At 36.8% G+C, this 20,695-nt stretch overlaps 1 protein-coding gene across 5 annotated transcripts in view; it reads left to right on the plus strand.

Annotated features, from left to right (window-relative positions):
* The window catches only part of CSMD3 (CUB and Sushi multiple domains 3), a 1,204,651-nt gene that overhangs the window by 1,007,951 nt on the left and 176,005 nt on the right, over positions 1–20,695 (plus strand). For all 5 annotated transcript variants that reach the window (XM_073330296.1, XM_073330291.1, XM_073330295.1 and 2 more), the window contains 4 exons: positions 10,725–10,843; positions 14,545–14,614; positions 15,061–15,177; positions 18,998–19,207. In XM_073330296.1, the coding sequence (XP_073186397.1) occupies positions 10,725–10,843; positions 14,545–14,614; positions 15,061–15,177; positions 18,998–19,207 (516 nt within the window). The remainder of the gene's footprint in view (positions 1–10,724; positions 10,844–14,544; positions 14,615–15,060; positions 15,178–18,997; positions 19,208–20,695) is intronic.

Consider the following 20,695-nt stretch of genomic DNA (forward strand, 5'->3'; position numbering starts at 1 on the left):
TCAGACATTTGTGTTGCATGTTCCAAGTAAATTAGATCAGGTTATTTTAGTTTATTTTAGCACTAGTTCTTCTTCCATATTTACACTGTCACTGCATAGAAACAGATATGAAGAAAATTAGGATACGAGGAAGCCTACTTTAAATATGCTGATACAATATAATTGGCATTTTCTTTCAATGTGTTCATTTGTATTGTTTTTCATTGGAAGAAAACCTTCTTAACCTTTGGAGGTAACAGGCACCCATATTATATATTCCTCTACAATTTATTTGTTGATCAAAAATTGGCACATTCCCAACCACCAGTCCAGGTACTGAACCTGGTACTAATTACACTTCCCTATGCCAACATGCCACTGAAACATCAGGGTAGATTTAGCATCACCTTCTCTCAGGATTGTCCACTTGAGAGAATCAGCTTTAATTTTCAGTCAGGATTCCATAAGAGCCTACAGTGGAGTCTGCTAAAGGCATGTGCTGATTTAGCACGCACCAGCCCCCCTCTGATCATATACCCCCCAGCTTCCTTGACCATATACCACACCTGGCCAGAATTTCCTGCTTTGCACCGTTAGTTGCTAGGCAGTTGCAGCTACTTTTTGATTGCCACACTCTTGGCCATAGCAGCAGTGGTGCTGAGGCAACGCCCAGGGTGCCAGGGTTGGGGGGCACCGGGATTAGGGTGCTATTTTTGTTGTTAGCGACAAAAGGGCCAGGGTATAGTGCCACAATTCTCCCCCATGCAGGTCAGATGGTCTTTGATTATTACTATTTCAGATATTTTGTAAGTGGATTAATTTTTTACTAACCTCCTAGGATGTTCTGAACTTTTGTGGAATTTTGTGGCACTTCCAGATTTTCTGAGAATTCATTTTCCTTGAACCTCCTAAAATGTTGTCAGCCATGCCCTTGTGGGTATATGAGGGGGTGGGGCATCACCAGTCAGTTAGTGAGATATAAAAACAAACCGTAGTGAAGTTGGAGCCCAGGTGCAATATTGTAAACCTTGTTTTACTGTGTAATTGTGAAAGTGTACTTGTGTTTTAAGAGGTGAAGAGTGTAAGTAGCAACTAATAAAGGACATATTTAATGAGATACCAGAGATATCTATCAAACACCTATCTAAACAACAATATAAAAGAAATATTGTTAGTTCTTCTGCCATGCTTTTGCCGTCGTGACTGCTACTACTTTGATGAGAAGCTGCCTTGATTATGTTGTGGTCTACACAGGTGCCATCACTGCTGACAAAGAAATGGCAGAAAAAGCATATTAATTGGAAGAAGAGACAGTTTGGTAACGAGGATAGAGATGAAGTGATGAGAAGCTCGGAAGAAAAATTCAAGAGGGAGGGTTTTTTGCTCACTCATTGACACTGCTTGAGTGTCCATTGAAGAAAGGTTCGAACAAATGAAGGACCACAAAAAGACTTGGGCAGTTGTCTGACCTTAGTAAGACAGAAAAACACTCGTGAACAATTGGTACAGACCTTCAGTAGATATTGACACATGGAGAATGTTCGGATGTTAATGATACTGTCTGTGTCGAACTGGACAACATCCATCACATTTTGCCACATGGGAAGCACTCTCCACTCCAAGTTCTCCAATTCACTCACAATGTAGAGCTGAAGGACGCTATTCCTAATGTATGGATAGCTTTGAGGATTCCGCTCACGCTGCCGGTTACAGTTGCAAGTAGAACTTTTTGAATCTCAGGTTCATTAAAACACATCTTTGATCGACGATGGCAGACGAGAGACTGACATCGCTTTCTGTTTTATGGCTTGAAAATGCCATTGGCCAGTCTTTGGATCTCTGTGACACTGTGTTTCGGTTTGCGACCTTTTGAACTAAAGGACTAGGTTTAGCATTCTAAGGCTGTCACCTACTGTAACACTATTTAATACTGCCCCCCCCCCCCCAGTGTTGGTGCACAGTTCAATTTCTTGATGTTAGTACATTTCAGTTATTCTTAAAATTAAAAAGTTTCTATAGGCTTAGAGGAAACATTTTTTTATTTGCTTATATATGGCATGAATAAATACAGATTTACAGATCCTAGAGTACAAATTTATTGTCTTATATGACAGGGATAAATCATACATGCAAATTGTGCATCAAATGCATGAAAAGGGGTACAAATCCAATAAAAAAATAAGGTATTCAAAAGTTTATCAAGTGGGGGAGGGTGAAGATGTCCCTCGCCTCGGGTGCCATTTGGTCTAAGAACGGCCCTGAATAGAAGCATGTGCATTATTCAATATAGTGTATATCATTTAGACCCATCTTTCATAATATAGAGTAGACAAGTCTATGGGAAAATACTTTCCCTTGTCATAGTGATTATTTTTCATTTCAAATGGGAATTTTCAAGAGCAACGCTTCCCTCTGTTTCAATCCAAATACATCCTTCATTAATAGTTATTTTGTACACTTCCCTGTCCTGAGTGACAATGTTTGAATTACTGAGAAATCCAGATGTGCTTCTTCATGTAACTAGCCAAGGTGAACTGGCACTATTTTTACAAAATAGTTTAGACTGGGTGTAATGACGCATCTGCTTTGCATCAAGGTATTGAACATATATACCCAAAACCGGAATAGGGCTCTTTTCTCATCATTACTCTTTTTCCTGTGTGTGTTTACTTGTATATAGTAAGTATTACTTAAGTATTTTTAATAGGCATAATTAAGGCTACGATTTGGTCACGGAGGTCGTGGAAGTCACCTCTGTGATTTCAGCCCTCGGCCGCTGGGAGCTGCAAGGTACCGTCACCTCCTGTGGTGGAATTCCGTGACTGTGGGCAGCCTGGGGGGAATCCCACGGTAGCTTCGCAGGCGCTGTGGCTGAGGGCAGCGGGGAGGAATCCCCTGGCAGCTCCCCAGCCACCGGGGCCCCAGGACGCAGCGGGGGCATCCCCCAACAGCTCCCCAGCCTCTGGGACCACGGGTGGAGGGGAGGAATCCCCCAGGAACTCCCCAGCCTCCAGGGCAGGGGGGATCCCCCAGCAGCTCCCCAGCCGCCGCAAAACGGGGGGTCCCACCCAGCTCCCAGTCACTGGGCAGGGGCCGCAGCTCCCAGCCACGGCAGGGCAGGGTGCTGAACACTCCTCCCTCCCTGTTTTGTCATGGACATTTTTAGTAAAATTCAGGGACAGGTCACAGCGTGCGTGAATTTTTGTTAATTCCTGTGACCTGTCCGTGACTTTTACTAAAAATGTCCATTGACAGAATCATAACCTTAAGCATAATGCATGAACTATGAACTACCCTAAATATGTAGGTTTCAGAGTAACAGCCGTGTTAGTCTGTATTCGCAAAAAGAAAAGGAGTACTTGTGGCACCTTAGAGACTAACCAATTTATTTGAGCATAAGCTTTCGTGGGCTATAACCCACTTCATCAGATGCATGGAGTGAAAAATACAGTAAGCAGGTATAAATACACAGCATATGAAAAGATGGGAGTTGCCTTACCAAGTGGGGGGTCAGTGCTAATGCAACTCCCATCTTTTCATATGCTGTGTATTTATACCTGCTTACTGTATTTTTCACTCCATGCATCTGATGAAGTGGGTTATAGCCCACGAAAGCTTATGCTCAAATAAATTGGTTAGTCTCTAAGGTGCCACAAGTACTCCTTTTCTTTTTCCTAAATATGTAAACACACTGTGTTGACTCAAGTCTCTCAAAATTTAATGTAACAGAGTGTTTTGTAATGGTTAAATACAGTTTGTGTATTGATTCTTACTCTATAGAGTTTTAGGCTTACTGTAAATTGTTGTCTTTACTCCTTCTACTAATTAGGTAATGGATTACTGTTAATAGTATTTTGAGATTAATTGGGTGCCCATCAATATTAATTGCCTCATACCTATTTTCTGCCTATGCAACACTTATTTCAATTTAGCAATGAATACAAGCTGCCAACATACATTTAAAAAGCAACTCCTGCACAATCATATATTTAGAATCTGACATCATTTTAACATCATTAGCTGACAAGAACATCCATAAAAATAAAGAGGACTAAAAATTAAAAAGTGAATTATTACTTTTAAGACTTCTGTATTTGAACTGTACTTTATCCACAACTTCCTTTGTGGTGTTTCATTTTTAGAGCAAATTATTAATGCAAAAAGGTATTTGTGAACATTTGGGGGAAGGGGCATGAAAGAACCAGACGTTTGCTTCCATGGTTTTCACAACCCTTTCCCTTTATCATTTGTATTAGTAAGTTAAGTGTGTGGGTTTTTTTGTTTTTCTTTTTTTAATCACAAGTATTCAAGAGATGCAAAAGTCTTGAAAAAATACTCTTGTACTGAACTGACCATGTTGAAATCCTTTTTGATTCTGATTCTCTTGTTTATTAATGTTTTGAATATCCAATTAAGAAGCAGAAACAGCTTAGGGAACCAGTCATGCACTATGAATAGTGAATAGTCAAAATACACAGTATGTGAACACCCTATACCATCAGCATTCATAACCATCATGATAGTTTCCAGGACTTGTGCTAAGTCCCCTATTAATAATAAAAAGGCTGGTCAATGTCATGCTCCAGGTTACTATAGGTTAGTGCAAAATTCAAAACTATACTACTGTACTTTTACCTCTGTATTTCCTTAGGACCAAAAAACCCCTCTCTCCAGTCTTAGGCTCTGTTTACAGTACAAGCCCTGGGTATGATTCCCCTGCTCGTGTACACATACTCACACTATCTCTCATCAGGTAGCACAAGTACAAATAGCACTGTAGCCACAGTACCACAGGTAGTGGCAGTAAATGCATGGCTGGGCTGAGCCGGGCCGAGTGCATACCCACCAGTTTTCAGGTGTTTGTGCTTGGCCCGTCTCAGTTGTGCCACCACTGCCATAACCAGTGCTACAGTAGCTACTGTTTATACTCAGGCTACCTTGATGAGAGCTAGTGCGAGTATGGGTACATGAGCAGGGGAATCACACCCCTCACTTGTAGCATAGGCATAGCCTTAGTTAGCGGGTGCGAAGGGTGTGTTTGGTGTCAGAGCTTTGGAAAGGTCCATGGGACTAAGTGTGGTACAGGCAAAGAATTTTGACAAAGTCAGAATCCTCTAAATATTTTGTCCAAAACTTGGATAAACCTAACTTTCACTTCTTTTGAGGTTCCAAAACATTGGGTTAACTTTTGTTTTATATAATATCTCATTTTTTAAAAATAAAGCTGTTTATTTAGGATATTTGAACAGATTTACAAAACCTTTCCATATAAATATCAGAGACAAAACGAAAATTGTTACAACAGTCAGCTTTTGTTCAGAGAAACATACAGAAATGTAATAATTAAATCTCTCTACTTAACAGGGTATTTCCATATTACAGAGTGAACATATTTACACTAGCCAGGATGTGCTGTTTCTGATGATTTTATTAAATTAAGTGAAATATTTGATTCACATATTTAAAAAACCAGGCACATGTATCAAATGTTCATATTAAAAAAAAGTTGGACAGGTATTCTGTTATTTTTTGCAAGTAAATGTACTTTATCTGAGTACTGAATTAATGATAACCAAATATCTAAGTATCTAGTTGTGCTCTGCATATTTTGCTGACTACAAAATCGGTATGTTAATTTTTCCATAACAACTACCTCCCATATTGTTTTGAACCATTCCTCCAGAGTTGGCTCTGCTCTTCTAGATTCTGTCTGGAAGCAAAATTGCCAGAATACTTTGAGACAGGCTATCCTTGTGGTGTTTGCATCTGATATAGATGCACACTTCAACTCTATTCATTGCCACCATTATGGGGTAGAAAGGGGTAATTTGAATTGCTAGGTACCAAGTAATGTTATTTTAAAATTAATAAAGGTATTATGAGAGAGAAGGTGGGTGAGGTAATATATTTTATTGGACCAGGTTCTGTTGGTGTGAGAGACAAGCTATTGAGCTTATACATAACTCTTCTTCAGAGCTCTTGGAGTTTGTCTCAAGGTCCCTAGAGTTACCATTTATTTGTTATAGAAATTAAAGTTCAATTACTTATGTTGTACAAAGCACAAATTTAATATCACATATATTGTTTGATCATAGCACAAAAGAAAATAGTATGAAGTTAAAGCAAGTTAAAGTTTAAAATGCAGCTTTTCTGAGTTGGTCCATTAAAAAAGATTTTCACGCACCTTTTCTCTCTAACATCCTGGGACCAACATGGCTACAACTATATTGCATGATAAATACAAAGGCACACAAAAGTTTAATGACCAAAACAAACAAACACAAAATAATTGTATTCATATAATTTTGCATCAGTATGGAGGGTCTGTCCACCTCATATGCTCCAGTATATCTTTTAATTAGATGTTTTCTATGATAACTTATTTTCTCTTGAAGATATTAATTTTAATAATTAAGTCAGCGGCCATATACTGTACAATTTCATTGTAACCAGCAGCATAGACATAAGTAGTTGCAATTCTAGAGAGAAATGACTTAGCTGTGAATTTTTGATCTTTATCTGGCAATTTCCACTGTTTTTCTTAGTTTCTATATTTCAATTCCTGTTCCCTTTAAAGTCAGTGGTGCCAGGATTTCACCCTATATTGCATATGTATACTGTGTACCTTTCATGTAAATGACTTCTATGGAATATTTATAGTCTATACAGAGGAGTACACAATATTAAAAGATGCTATACATTTGTATCTGAAATGTTTAAAATGTTTGATATTAAATTATATGATTTGAGAAGGGGTTAAGGTTACACATGTAACTTTAACTTTTACATTTTCTGACATTCGAATATTTCAGCAGACCACCTTGACATTATTTTAACAAAGTTTTCTCTATGGAATTGTATATGTAATTTTGAGTCATGTTACATAAATATTACTATGTACACAAGAGATCTAACCCATCTGTTTGTGAAATTATGGTGCCTTAAAAAGTCATACAATGAAATTAAGCCAAGATGTGTGTGTTTATCAGCCGGTTAAGGCATTCATGGAATTATTCAACACACAATTGTTTTAATCCAACATGTCATTTGGTTTATTTTTCAAAGAAATTTCCCCTCTGTATTGAGGCTGTTGTCCTTTTGTTGTTTTGGAGGGAGGAATAATTTTGCCCTGTGCTGTATAATGAGAGGTTTTTACCAGAGTTTTAGTTGTTAGAGCTTTTTGTTTGCTTTCCAGGTTTGTGTAGCATGGGATATATTGTCTTTTGATTTAGTAAGGGTGCAGTTAAATAAATTCTGTGCATGATTTGAACAAGCGGAAACTTTTAATAGTTCAAGTAATTAATATAGCATAATCAATTCCTATGAGTTCCCTCATCATATGATTCACTCTTAGTTAGGGAGTCTGTGTAAGGAACAAAAGTGGGGCATAAGTTAAACTGTTTATTTACAAACTGTCTTTTTATTAAGTGAGAGAAGGCAAAGTAGCCTGGCTGCCTCCATGTTTTAGGCTATCTGTTAACTGTGGACATTTTATTACTGCTGAATGTTCAGAAGAAAAAAAAAGGAGCCATGTTAACAGTGCACATATACCAATAAAATAAAGGTTAAAAACTGCCTCCATCCAATTTCCTCAGCTCAGCAATCTGAAAGTTAATGGAGTTTTCACTGCATGAAATGTGTTGGAAAGTACTCTTTTTATTTTTAACTGGCATTTCTGAACCTACTCTGTATTATTTTTCAAGGGAACATTTGTGACCCTGGCTTCATAGGAACCTTTTGTAAGAGACTGCAAACAAGTTTTCAGCTTACTTTAATACTGGCTTAACAATCAAAAGGAAAGTTGTCATGTTTAATATTTAAACAAAATGTTCAGTTTTTAAACATGGAAGTTCTTTTTTATGATTACTAAACCAGTATAAAAATTACTTCAAGAGATTTGTATCCCAGAAGGAACTTCGCGGCTAAACATCGGGTAGCAAGAAATATTTGAGTTTTGTGAAAAATGCCTATATTTGACCAGATGTAGTAGTGATAATAACAAATAATAAATGATTATTAATATTTTCTTTTATCCATCCATAAATATAACATCAGTGTTTCTAACAGTTGCAGTTCTACTAGTGATATATTTAAAGAGTTTGGAACCAGGAATCAATTCGTACAGATATGTAAATGTTTTTTTTCAGTAATTCTTGTAAATGTTCTTCAGTGGACTGACAGTTTAATTCACAGGCTGTTTAACAGTATTTGTGTGTGTGTGAGAGAGAGAGAGTGTGTAAAAGAGAGAGAGATGGTGGGGTGTGTTAATATAGCTTATTGAAGCTTTTTAAAATAATAGAATAAGTATTTGACCAAACCTCATTGATGCACTGTAGTCTTCATGGGGTAGTGGGATATATATCAGAAGAAAACAGGTTGGATCACTTTTCCAGGATTCTAGGGAAGTGGTATATCCATAAGTGTTATCATAAGTTTAGGTGTTATCATACCTTATTTGACTGGGGAGCATTGTGTGACATTAAAAGATTTCCTGTGCCCCGGAATTAAAATTGGACTGACAAAATAATAGTAAAGGGTTGTACTGGAGGATGTTAGAGCAGGTGACCTAATAGTAGAGGTCTTCTTGTCGCATGGAATAGTCAGTAGTGGACCCAGTGAACTAATTTCTATAATTCTATACTTTCTATAACTTAGTAATAAAAACTCAAACCCAGATAATGAGAAGGATTATTTTTGCAGTTATGATGTATTATTATATCAGAACAGTAAATAAAGTCGTGAAATAAAAAGCCATTTCTTAAGTTTCATTACTATATATATATCTTTTTTTTTTTTAAGTCTAGTACTGGTATCACACATTCTTAGATTTCACCAACCAAGTAATGAGTGTAAACTCTTCAGGCACCATAAGAGGTCATTTATCCTCAAGTAATTTATTGCCTAAGTTAACAGTGACCGGAAGTGGTTACCCTCAGTGATGTGTTTGGGGGCCTATGTTAATTATGTCCAGTTCTTGATGATCAGATGTCCACAACACAAAACAGACATCATGGTTGGTAGTCTTAGTAAAGAGAACAATGTCTTGAATAGGCATTTGAAGTGGTTTATCCAAGTTAGGTTTGAGGTATGTTTGTGTAGTGTGAAGCTTGCATTGCTGTTGTCTTATATTTTACCCGTTGCATGGATAACCAGTCTTCAGGCTCCAGCAGTATTAATCTAGTAATCTTTTTTCTAGCAATATAAGTGCATTTACAAAGTGATATACTACAGCTTACTTTTTTAGGATAAGAATTAGTGTGTCAATTCTTTGTTAAAAAATCATCATCTTAGTTCCTAAATAGCAGGCATTTAAGTTGGATTTTTGTGTTTTATTTTGGTGTTATCAATCAAACTAACTGATGCTGTTATAATATTAAGCTGATTACACTTCTTAGTGATATGCAAAATATGTCTCATAAAGGACCTAATTTATATGACATATTTTGTATACCACTAAGAACTTTATCAGCTTTCAATTTTCATATACTATATACATGCACTTTTTTTAAAGGGTAAACTAAATTTTCTTTGAAAATTCCAGATGAAACACTTCCAGATGAAGCAATCAGTCACTTTAATATGTTTTCAGACATACAAATGCCAATGATGCCAATATTTTGACAAGGAAATCCCACAAACTTCCCCCCTTAGCATGCATACCAGGAGCATATGTCTATAGTCCCTGATGTAGCAAAGCACTTGATTGTATTCCTAACTTTAAGCCTGTTAGTAGTCAGTAGAATTACTCATGCTTAATTTTAAGAACATGCTTAACTACTTTCTGGATTGATGCTATGAAGAAGGTCTGTGGAGGCCATTTCTTTTTCCCTCATGACAGTATAAAGACATATCAGTTCTTGCCAAACATACTTTTTATTACATGCCAACTTTGTGCCTACTTTCTAATCGCACAAAACCGAACACCCTTGCCCTGTCCCTTCTCTGAGGCCCTACCCCGCACACTCCATCCCCCCTCCCTGTGTTGCTCGCTCTCCCCCACCCTCACTCACTCGCTCATTTTCACCGGGCTGGGGAGGGTCCCTTTTTGACTGGGTGTTCCAGTTGAGGACGGGACACCTGGCAACCCTAATTTACATCTATATTGGAAATATCTATACTGGTGTTCAGTGTATCTCCTTTTATTTGTCTAGTCTTTAAATAGTCCCAGTCTTATCAGCCTTTCATAGAGAAGTTGTTGCAATCATTCTCAGTACCCATCTTAAAACACCCATCTATTTCTGCTATATCCTATTGTAGAATGAGAGTATTCACTACAGTGGTGCTGTATTATTTTCTGAAGTATTTGGATATAATGGGGAAAATGTTTAACATGAGATGATAGCTTCTGTTTAGTTAAGGTTTGCTTAAATATGACATGTCATGAAAGTCTGCATGGTTGAATAAAAATTACTGAACACTGAACTAGAGGAATGGGGCAAGAACCTGTATAGAAATGTCCTCCTCACTGTGGGGTTTTTTAACACCTCACATTTTGTGCAATCTGCTTCACTCCAAAAGACAGAGATTTTTGTTTTCAGAAGTATTTTGTATGAGCCACAAGAATAAGTCATTGCTGAAATTTGTATACATACAGGTTGGCATAATTTTAACAGTGGGCTCCTGGAGGCACCTGAGAGCCACCTCACACTTGCCGATACGCAGCATCAGCCAATATGCAGAGCATTTTATAATTGAAAACAGATGAAGTTTACATTCTAATTGCTAAACTTTTCAACTTTTCACAGCTATAGGTTTGGACTCTTGCCCTGAACCACAGACCCCTAGCAATGGAATTAAAATTGGAGATAGATACATGGTTGGAGATGTGGTCTCTTTCCACTGTGATCAGGGATATTCCCTTCAGGTAGGTCAATTTTACAGTTTCAAAATCTGTCTTTCACTTCAATATTTTTTATGACCAAGTTCTTCTATATCAACTCCACACTGAAAATGTCATCATAATAGAATGGATGATGGCTTTGCAGGGCTGATAAGTCCCTTTGTGTCAAATATAAGATCTACCACTATCCAACTGTCCTCCAAAAAGTGTTGATCTCTATTTTCTCTTCCTGTTGTTATTATTTACTATTGATGCTCTTGGTGTGCATAAGTCTTAACAGATGTCGTATGTCTTGGTCTCAGCCCTGATAATCTGATCATCTAAATTAAATAAATAAATTGATGAATAATAGCATTAGATCATGAAATCTAGGAGGAAAATGAAAAGAATTTGAAGAGGAGAAAAAACAGTAAACAAACAATGGGAAGGGAATTCTGCCACTGGGAGATCATTTTTTTCCAGGAAAGCAGATTATACATATGGTTTTATTTCAGATGTTTCCTGTTTGTTACTTTTTCTACTATTTTAACCCAAAGGAAAGTTTCAAAAATGGGTAGTTTTTTTTTTTTTCAAAACAAGCTATTCCATGGTACTAAATAAGATCGGTCTGGAGGCAATTTAGTGAGCATGAATTACAATTAGTTTTGTAAGGAATATTTTATGTATTTGAGTCTCCTCAGATGTGCATCCAATAGGAAACTGTCTGCCCACGTCAGAGGTTTGGATTTTTTTTTCAGACTTCTTTCAGCTAAACCAGAAAACCAAATGCAAAACCTAGTACTGTGTGGATTTGTGTCACTCTTTGAAGGACTAAGGATCCAACTGATAGATTATTTTCCTCTAAAAACATATTATTTTTTCATCAGACTCTATAGTTAATATTCTTTGCTTTATTTAGTGGCGTAGACATGATGCTCCCAGGATATTAGAGAGACAAGGAGGGTGAGATAATATCTTTTATTGGACCAATTTCTGTTAGTATAAGCTACAAAGCTGGTCTCTGTTGCCATCAAAAGTTGGTCCAAAAAAACGTTTTACCTCACCCATTGTGTCTTCATTTTATTTAACTCTCTCAGAGCATAAAAGAGAGAGAACACAACAGAATGTAAATTACTTATAGAAAATGTATTGTTAACTTTCTTAGCTAATGACATGCATCATGAAGCAAAAAGCTTTCTTGATGTGATGTAATAATACATAAGTTATTAACTAGTTCTTGACACCTTATGAGCAAAAGTAAAGACTCATTTCTTTGCCTTTCCTTTTCTCAGTAACATCCGTCTAGCCTTCTATACTCCGCTACCGCGTAAAATGCACACAAAAAATTCTGTCATCAGACCCAGATTCTGTGCATTAGAGGGAAGGGTGTCAAACACAAATCATTCCAACACCTGCTTCACACAATTCTGTTAGGACCCACATGGTATTGTGATGGATGGATTATCAAAAGAACCTAAAATTTTGTAGATCCTACTGTAAAATAATGCAATGGATATTGTAAACTGAGAGATCATTATTAATAATAGTGTGTCTCTTGATCATACAAATGGCAGCAAAGCTTTTTCACCCTGTCATGTCAACCACATTTTATTTATTCTTCACTTCAAGCCAAACCTAGTCCCAAGCACCAGTGCTGAATCCAAACACTTTATTGGGGATCTCTGTACAGGAAAAGGAGTCAAGAATTCTTCTTCACAAGGGTGTTAAGCTTAAAAGAACACTTCCAGCACCTACCGTGCAAGGAGTCTCCCTTGGGCTGGGGACAGAGGATGGATATAACTCTTTGGCTACAATTACACTTGGAGCTGGGTGATGTGATTCACAGCTCATGTAGACATACATGGTTTACTCTCTGGCTTTGATTATGTAAGTGGTTGCTGTGGAGTTCCTTGCTCCCTCTGCTTAGCAACAGGAGGTAGCATGAGTGACAACAATGGAAAGTATTCAGAGGAACAGCCGTGTTAGTCTGTATTCGCAAAAAGAAAAGGAGTACTTGTGGCACCTTAGAGACTAACCAATTTATTTGAGCATGAGCTTTCGTGAGCTACAGCTCACTTCATCAGATGTGAGCTGTAGCTCACGAAAGCTCATGCTCAAATAAATTGGTTAGTCTCTAAGGTGCCACAAGTACTCCTTTTCTTAATGGAAAGTATGTACGCTCAGGATGGCAGAGCTTTTGCAACAGGAATGTTTGTTTTCCCTCCTTGCCTTTATATTCCTTACTCATCCTCACTCAGTTCTGCAAACTGCTATTTGGATTTGGGACTTCTGTCCTCATCCTTCCTCATACTCCCCCCTAAGCCATGGGATCATCTTAGTGCTGTGACCTCCCTATCTTTCAAGATTAGCTGATGGGGCCTCTGCCGCTCCTAATGCTTTTCTTGCAGCTTTGACTGTGACCTTATGGAGGTCTCAGTTTATTCCTCATGTTGCCTAGAAAAGGAAGGCAGCATGAGGATGATTGTAGGAGGCTGCCATTAAGGAGCAACCAAACAATTATTTCTGTGTATTTTCACCTTTGTTTTATTTCATACAAAAATACTGGAGTGTGAACAGATGAGTCACACTGAACATGTGAAAAAAAACCAAATGTAATAATTAACAGCATAGACCATGCAAACACACACACACACACACACACACACACACACACACACACACACAATCCCATTGGACTCTTTTGCCATCACATACAATTTGATATTGTGACTTCGGTTTTATGTCAACCCTGAGCTGATAGCATGCAGTAAGATGGAAATGCTTTTTTTCTCTGCTAGGAGAGAAGATAAGTGGGCTGCAGACTAATTAATAAATTGCCTTAAATTACTGATTGTGGGCTTTACAAATACTCAGTTCCTACAGATACTGTAGGCTTTGAACTGCAATACAGCTTTAAGAATAAAAGCAGCTCATTTCAAATCAAGGTTGCACAAATGGTTCTAACAAGAACATCTTGAAATATACACTCTATAATTTTCCAACAGAGGCCAGATGCATTATAGTTCTTTTAACTTTCTGTTTGATACCCCAACCCAGACATTCATGATTACATGAGAGATGCTGAGCCACATAGTGGCTGTCTCTGGGTGTGTCTTGGAACCATCTTGATTTGGATTATCTTGATATACCAAAGGAGCCATTTTGGAACATTTATGGCACATATTTTGTTGTAAAAGAGCACTGCTTCTTATAGAGAACAGTACTGAAACTCTAATGTTTTAATTTCTGGACACTTAAACCGACTTGTTTTTCTGTCAAGAGTGGTTTAATCCTTTAGAATACATTTTTCTTGACCTAAATGTAAATATCTTTGCCAAATCTGCTAAAGCATTAGTATTGGAATATACTAATAATTAAACAATACTGAATTGCTTTAGTTGGGTTTAGATCTTGATTTTTTAAACTTTACAGTATGATTCAGCTAATCAAAATGTTATGGCTAGTAACACAGAATTCAAACTTGTATTCTTAGTACCAGCAATAAAATTACAAACCATGGAACCATTTTGTTAAAGGGGTGGGTAGTCACACAAGTAAGGATTACATGGTCCGGTAAAGTACAAACTACAAAAGTAAAAATAGAGTTAAACATTTTATAAGCTCTTCCTTTTTATTTATATTGATGTTGTCAATGAGTATCACTGCATGTTATTGTTATGACTATAAAGAAGTAGTGTACTGTATTTGGAAAATGTGTTAATATATGTCTTGTCTTGTCATTGTAGGGGCATTCACATATTACCTGTATGCCTGGACCAGTGAGAAGATGGAATTACCCTATTCCAATATGTTTAGGTATGTTCATTGTATGTAAAATTTGCTTCTTCAGTTTGCTAGACTGAAAATTATGCAAGACCTGGAGATAAAGCATTCTCAGTCAGGGGTGTTTGATTATAGAATACACATCCAAAGGAGATCAGATCGATCTGTAGTCTATCAGAGTGTACTACAAAACTGTCCTCTTTGGCAAAGCTTTCCCACAATAGTCAAATATGTGGAAGAAAGGAGGAAATATGTCACAAGTAGAACCTCCTCTATGAGGGAAGGGAGAAGAGCAGAAGACTTATCAAGTTTTCCAGGGACCTCTTTAGGCAGAGCTAATGTATCTTTTAGATACTACACTGGTGAGTTCTATAGAAAACTATGAAAGAAAGAGAGAAAGAGTGATTAAAATTGAAAAGATTCTCAATAGTATGCCTTGATTGTAACTACTGCCTATAAGTATCTCCCTCATTTTGCAGCACAATGTGGTGGTGCTATGTCTGACTTCAGTGGAGTGATTCTTAGCCCTGGGTTTCCTGGAAACTATCCCAGCAGTTTAGATTGCACATGGACAATAAAACTGCCTGTTGGGTTTGGTATGTATCCTTTCAAGAATTACTTGTGTCTTGTGTTTATGGCTTTAAAATACTTAACAATTTTTAAAATATTTTATATATTTATATTGTTCCACAAATTTCTGCCAGTGGATTTAAAATACATTTTAAAGATTAGCAGTGTCATACAACTGAGAATCAGGTTATAAAGGGCTTGTGCATAAAGAAAACAATGGTAAAATTCACTCAACTACTGTTACTTGCTTGTATCTGCTATTAAATATAAAACTAGTTTACTATTTTTAAAGTTTACCCCATCCTTATAGTCATTTTATATTTATAGTATGTATGTTAATTATGCACTTATTTTCAGTGTTGCAAAACCCACTCACTGTGACACATATGCCATCTATGTTGGTGGCCAGCACCTTTAACTTCTAAGAGTGGATCTGAAAAATTTGGGGTTAGATGGATTCCAGTTAATTATCTGGTAAATTATACACTTCTGGTCAGAGAAGGGAATTCTCCTCCCTTCCCTGCCAGACTGATAAGTAGCAGGGCAGGAATTTTTCTCCACATCCAAGCACTAGTAAAAGCACAACCTCTGTTCAGTTATCATTTAAATAGAAGATCTTGGCAACAGACTTTATGGTGTAATAGACTTTATCAAAATGTCCCATGGAATTCAATAGGGATGAAGCTAATAGCGTTCTATGGAATAAATATGTCTTTAGAACTTATTGTTAAACACCAAATACATTTACCCATAAAGTGTCATTGGGCCAGAGAGAGACTGCCCTGATGGCCTATCCGTTCTTACACTCACTTGGGAGAATGGAGACCCAGCTTCAAGTTCCTTGTCCAATGAATATTTATTTATACAAAAGGTGAGAAAAAATTCCACTCCAGAATAGCCGGGGCATTCACATGGGATGCATGAGCAAGGCAGAGTACGGAGTTGAACCAAGGTCTCCTACATTCAAGGTGTCTGCCCTCACCACCTGGCTATTTTGGTTTCTTGCTCCCAAAAATTATTTCTGTTTTTTTTTTTTTAAATTCCATAAGTGCTCAGTTTTGTCCTAAATGGGCAAATGGGAAAAGTTTTGAAATCTTGAAATGTTTTGTGGGACATGAAAACTATTTCCCACACAGTTCTATATATTCGAGAATATTAAACTCATCATAATTCTTCCTGAACAAAACACATCTTTGGGGTCTGGGCACACATTATCTTCTGCTACATGATAGATGTATCCAAATAAAATAATCTGAGAACAATTTTTTTTCCAGAAAATACCAGAAAACAGTGCCTGTCAGCTGCACTGTCTATTGTTGTCCTTTTGCTGTGATTTCATATTAATAAGAGCCAGTTCACCTTTAAAAATATACTTGGTATGTTCATACAAATGATTTCTAATTAATATGTTTACAGATTACTCAAACAGAAACACACACACACAAAAGAACATCATTAAGATTGTAAAGTCAAGCACTCAAAAGTTAGGAAATTCCAGAATTAAGGATGCCACTTGTGCATTATGCGTAGGCATTATGATTCAGTCTTTAAATTACATGTCCACATACAATTTTTTTTTCTACAGTGCTCCTGCCATTCAATAGGACTTAAGCACCTGACTAAGTACTTTTCAAATAAGGGTACATTCCTGAGTTTGAATTTTTGGTTACAGGCTTTTTTAACTTTCAGATCATCTTTATCTTCACCACTGTTTGTGTGAGAAAGTACTAAAAACAAAGGGCACTTAATTTACAGTTATTTTCAACTATTAGTTAAATATGAATATCCAATCATGGCTAATTTGCAATTGATTTAAATGGATTTTTCATTTGATATTTTTGCTATTCTTTCTGAGATTTTTCCCTGATTATATATATAAAAAATGTTTGTTGTGCCATTGTATGCCTAATTCAGGAGAGACTAATAAACTTATGGATCAGTTAATGGAGGATATCCAAAGCAGAAAAATATGAAGACATTAATGAGACAAACAAACACAACATTGAGTCAAAATGGAAGGATGACAGAATTTCAATGAAAGTGGACAAGTAGGGAAGATGGAAATGGTTTTTAAAAGGTCTGGAAAGAGAAGGCAAAAAGTTTGAACTTGATATAGTGGAAGAGAGCAACGGTGGAGTAATTAAAAGAGAGAAGGGCCATTGTGACTTGAGTGACAGGCAACAAAGATTATTTCAGAGCTGCCATTTGCATGGAGTGGAAGGGTGAGCATGGAATGTGAGAGTCAAGGAGGCTAGAGGGGAGGAAATGGCACTTATCAAGCAACCATCCATGATTATGAGGCATTTGAAGTTTTAGGTCTGTGAACTGAAATAAATTACCAACTCTAAAAATGTTACAGAACAAGAAAGGGGCAAGATTGGGACACAAGCTGATTGCATGATGTGTGAGAGAGAGAGTTTATGAGCCTGAATGACTGGATGGAAGGTGGTTTTGCCAACAGAAACAGAGAATGGGCGAAATGGATGTTATTTTAGAGAGGAAAAACACAGCAGGTTTAGTTTTAGTCATGTTAACCTAAACTTGAAAGGATGGCAGAATCAAAGAAGGAGAGAACAAATTTATAATGGAAGAAGTCTGTATGTTGTTATGAGATTTTCTCCAAAGCAAACAGAGCATAGGTACAGAGGCAGAAGTAATTGTAATTAAATCATGTACTAAACTTGTTCCTATAAAATACAAATGTTACATATCTCAGAAAACTACTCACAAAGCTTGCATTATATCCGGAAAGAAATCTCTAGAGGTTGCAGTGACAAACACTATTTAAATGTTAAGATTTAGATAGTTACAAAATTATTAATGATTATTCAATAATTATATTGACATTATATGTCTTAATTGAACATTATATGAAATCATGATGATTGTCTTTGCCACCAAAGGGACTCAATCATCTTTGTAATGAAAGCACTGCATTATCATTGTACAGTGGCATTAAATAACTTCAGACAAAACAAAAATGCTGTTTTATTTTACCTTATTCAAAACAACATAAAAAGGGAAAATGTTTAATGGGTCCAGTATCCTGTATTTTGGTTGAGCAGTTCCTCTTTCTGCTGTCCCCTAATAATTGTAACAAATCATCTGGAGGGGACAGATAATCTGCAACTCATCTCGTAAATTCTTTTGTTGTTCCTCATTGAATCAAAGATGCAGAACTGTCTCATTATTTATAAGAGCATCCTTCAGCACAGTGCGTGGGGAATTAAGTATAAGAACTGCATTTCTAATTCCTAGTGTGAAGTGCAGAAAAATGTATTCCATAATGTTAGAGTACACCCTCTTTTGAAAGACTGAAATAAATTATGTATATGGTATTTATTGATTTGTACATAGTGCCCCCTTTAAAAAAATCAAAGCACGCTGAAGTATATTATTTAGAGATCACTTTATCTACCATTGAAATGCATATTTTTCTTGGATGGAACACAACTGAAATGAAAGGTACAATTGAGGTTATTAGACTGTAATTACCAAAAGTGGAATTTGGCAAAGATATTAGGAATAAAACCCTTAGTTTTGCAAAACATGCCATGGGATTTTTAATTACCTCAAAGGTCCAGGCTTTGGTTTGTATGTCTTTGGACAGACAGCACTTTCAACATCAGTATTCTTTCTCTTGCTGGGGCATTAGGTTTAGTAATTACTGTAAAAAGAGGAAAGACTGTTTTTTACTGAGTAACCAACATGACATCCTGCAGTATAATTGTAATTGTTTAATACCACTAATACATGAATTTCTAATGTTCATCTGTATATAATTTGCATAACTGATCTTTATTCATTGGATACCAAACGCTTTTGTTTGCCCATATTGTTTTTCAGGTGTGCATTTGCAATTCGTAAATTTCTCAACTGAGACAATACATGATTACTTAGAAGTAAGAAGTGGATCTACAGAAACTAGTACTGTTATTGGGAGACTTAGTGGTCCTCAGTTACCAGCTTCTCTGTTTAGTACAACTCATGAAACCAGCTTATATTTTCACAGTGACTACTCACAGAACAAACAAGGCTTTCATATTATATACCAAGGTGAGTGATTTGATACACTTATGTGTGAACAAGCTGGTTGTTAAAGGCTATTTTTTCATTGTTAGAAAATAAATATGAAGGCTTATTCTGGAAAAGATTTGTGCATGTTTCAAAAACAAAGTGTTATGCACAATTTAATAAATTAAATTGGCACTGTGGTGGGATGCAGAGGCTACTTAACAATTTAGATCAAATAATCATTTTGGGGAAAAAATGAAGATGAGTACTATATCCATTTAAAGTGCAGTGGGAATGTATAAAGACAAATAATTGTCTGTGTTGGAAGTGGACAGTACATTGTAGATCATATTCCTACTCCTTTGGAAATAAGGTGTAGGAAATTTAACAGCACAGTGGGCCTTAATACCATTGTCTGGCTATGCCAGAAGAATGACAGGAGACACTGGATGTTGTTTAATTAGGCCATAACTTTATTCCTAAATATCAGGGGGTATATGGCGGGTAAAAGTGTGGGATGCAGGTAATTCTATAATCATTTACATCCATGGGGGGCGGGGGAGACTGCTGACAGCCCTCCTCCTTTACCCATCTTGGTCCTCAGCCAACCCATTGCTGGGACCCAGTCATTCCCCCATCGAATGAGGGTTGAGGGGAGTGAGAAAAGAATGTCATTCTGGGACATTGGTTTGATATAGTCGAAGAGGGAACAATACCATGCAGTGAATCACCAGATCCACTTTCTGCAGCAGCCTGTGATTTCTTTGGAAAACTCCTGCACAAGTGCTAAGCAGGCCAGCCCTGTAGAGCTTGTGAAGACTGATAAAAACAAAGTTGTTGGTGACATAGCCACATTCTGAAGGATTTGGATCAGCACTCTTGTTCAAAGAAAAGGCCGACATATTTTAAATAAAAACCATTTTCATGGTATGGCTTATGTGAGATGCATCATCTAGCCACCGTCTGAATTGGTAAAGATCCAGACTAAACTGAATACCCCATGTTATTATAGAAACCACCCTGCAGTAAAGCTTCTTAGAAAATGTTAGAATGACCAGAATCACACTCCAAAACCCAAATCTTGAAGTCTCTTCTAACATGTTCCTAACTCCACGTTTAGGCAAATTCTAGTTGGCTTCTTTGGGAATCTAGATTTAGTGCCATATGAACAAAATAATATGCTGTTTGCCAAGGAGCACTTTGAGATCTATGCACCACAAAAGTGTGATACAATGCTATATAAGTGTAGATTATTATTATTTATTAATTAATCAGAGCTACATCTATTAAATATATTTTGGAAGAGACACTGCATGTGTGATGAAGGGTCCTGAAAAATTGTTCTTAATGCTTTCAACATTTTAGAGAGATATTGATACTAACCTATGTATATAGGGGTCCAATCATGGTCTCCAAATTGGGGTCTCCAAATTGTCCAGATTTGGTGGAACACCTCTGTCCTCAACAATTCCACGATACAAGGCAGAGGAAGTCTGGGTATTTCATGACTTCTTGAAAAAGGCCATCTGA

The sequence above is a fragment of the Lepidochelys kempii genome, chromosome 2 (assembly GCF_965140265.1).
Source record: "Lepidochelys kempii isolate rLepKem1 chromosome 2, rLepKem1.hap2, whole genome shotgun sequence".
Lineage (NCBI taxonomy): Eukaryota > Metazoa > Chordata > Testudines > Cheloniidae > Lepidochelys > Lepidochelys kempii.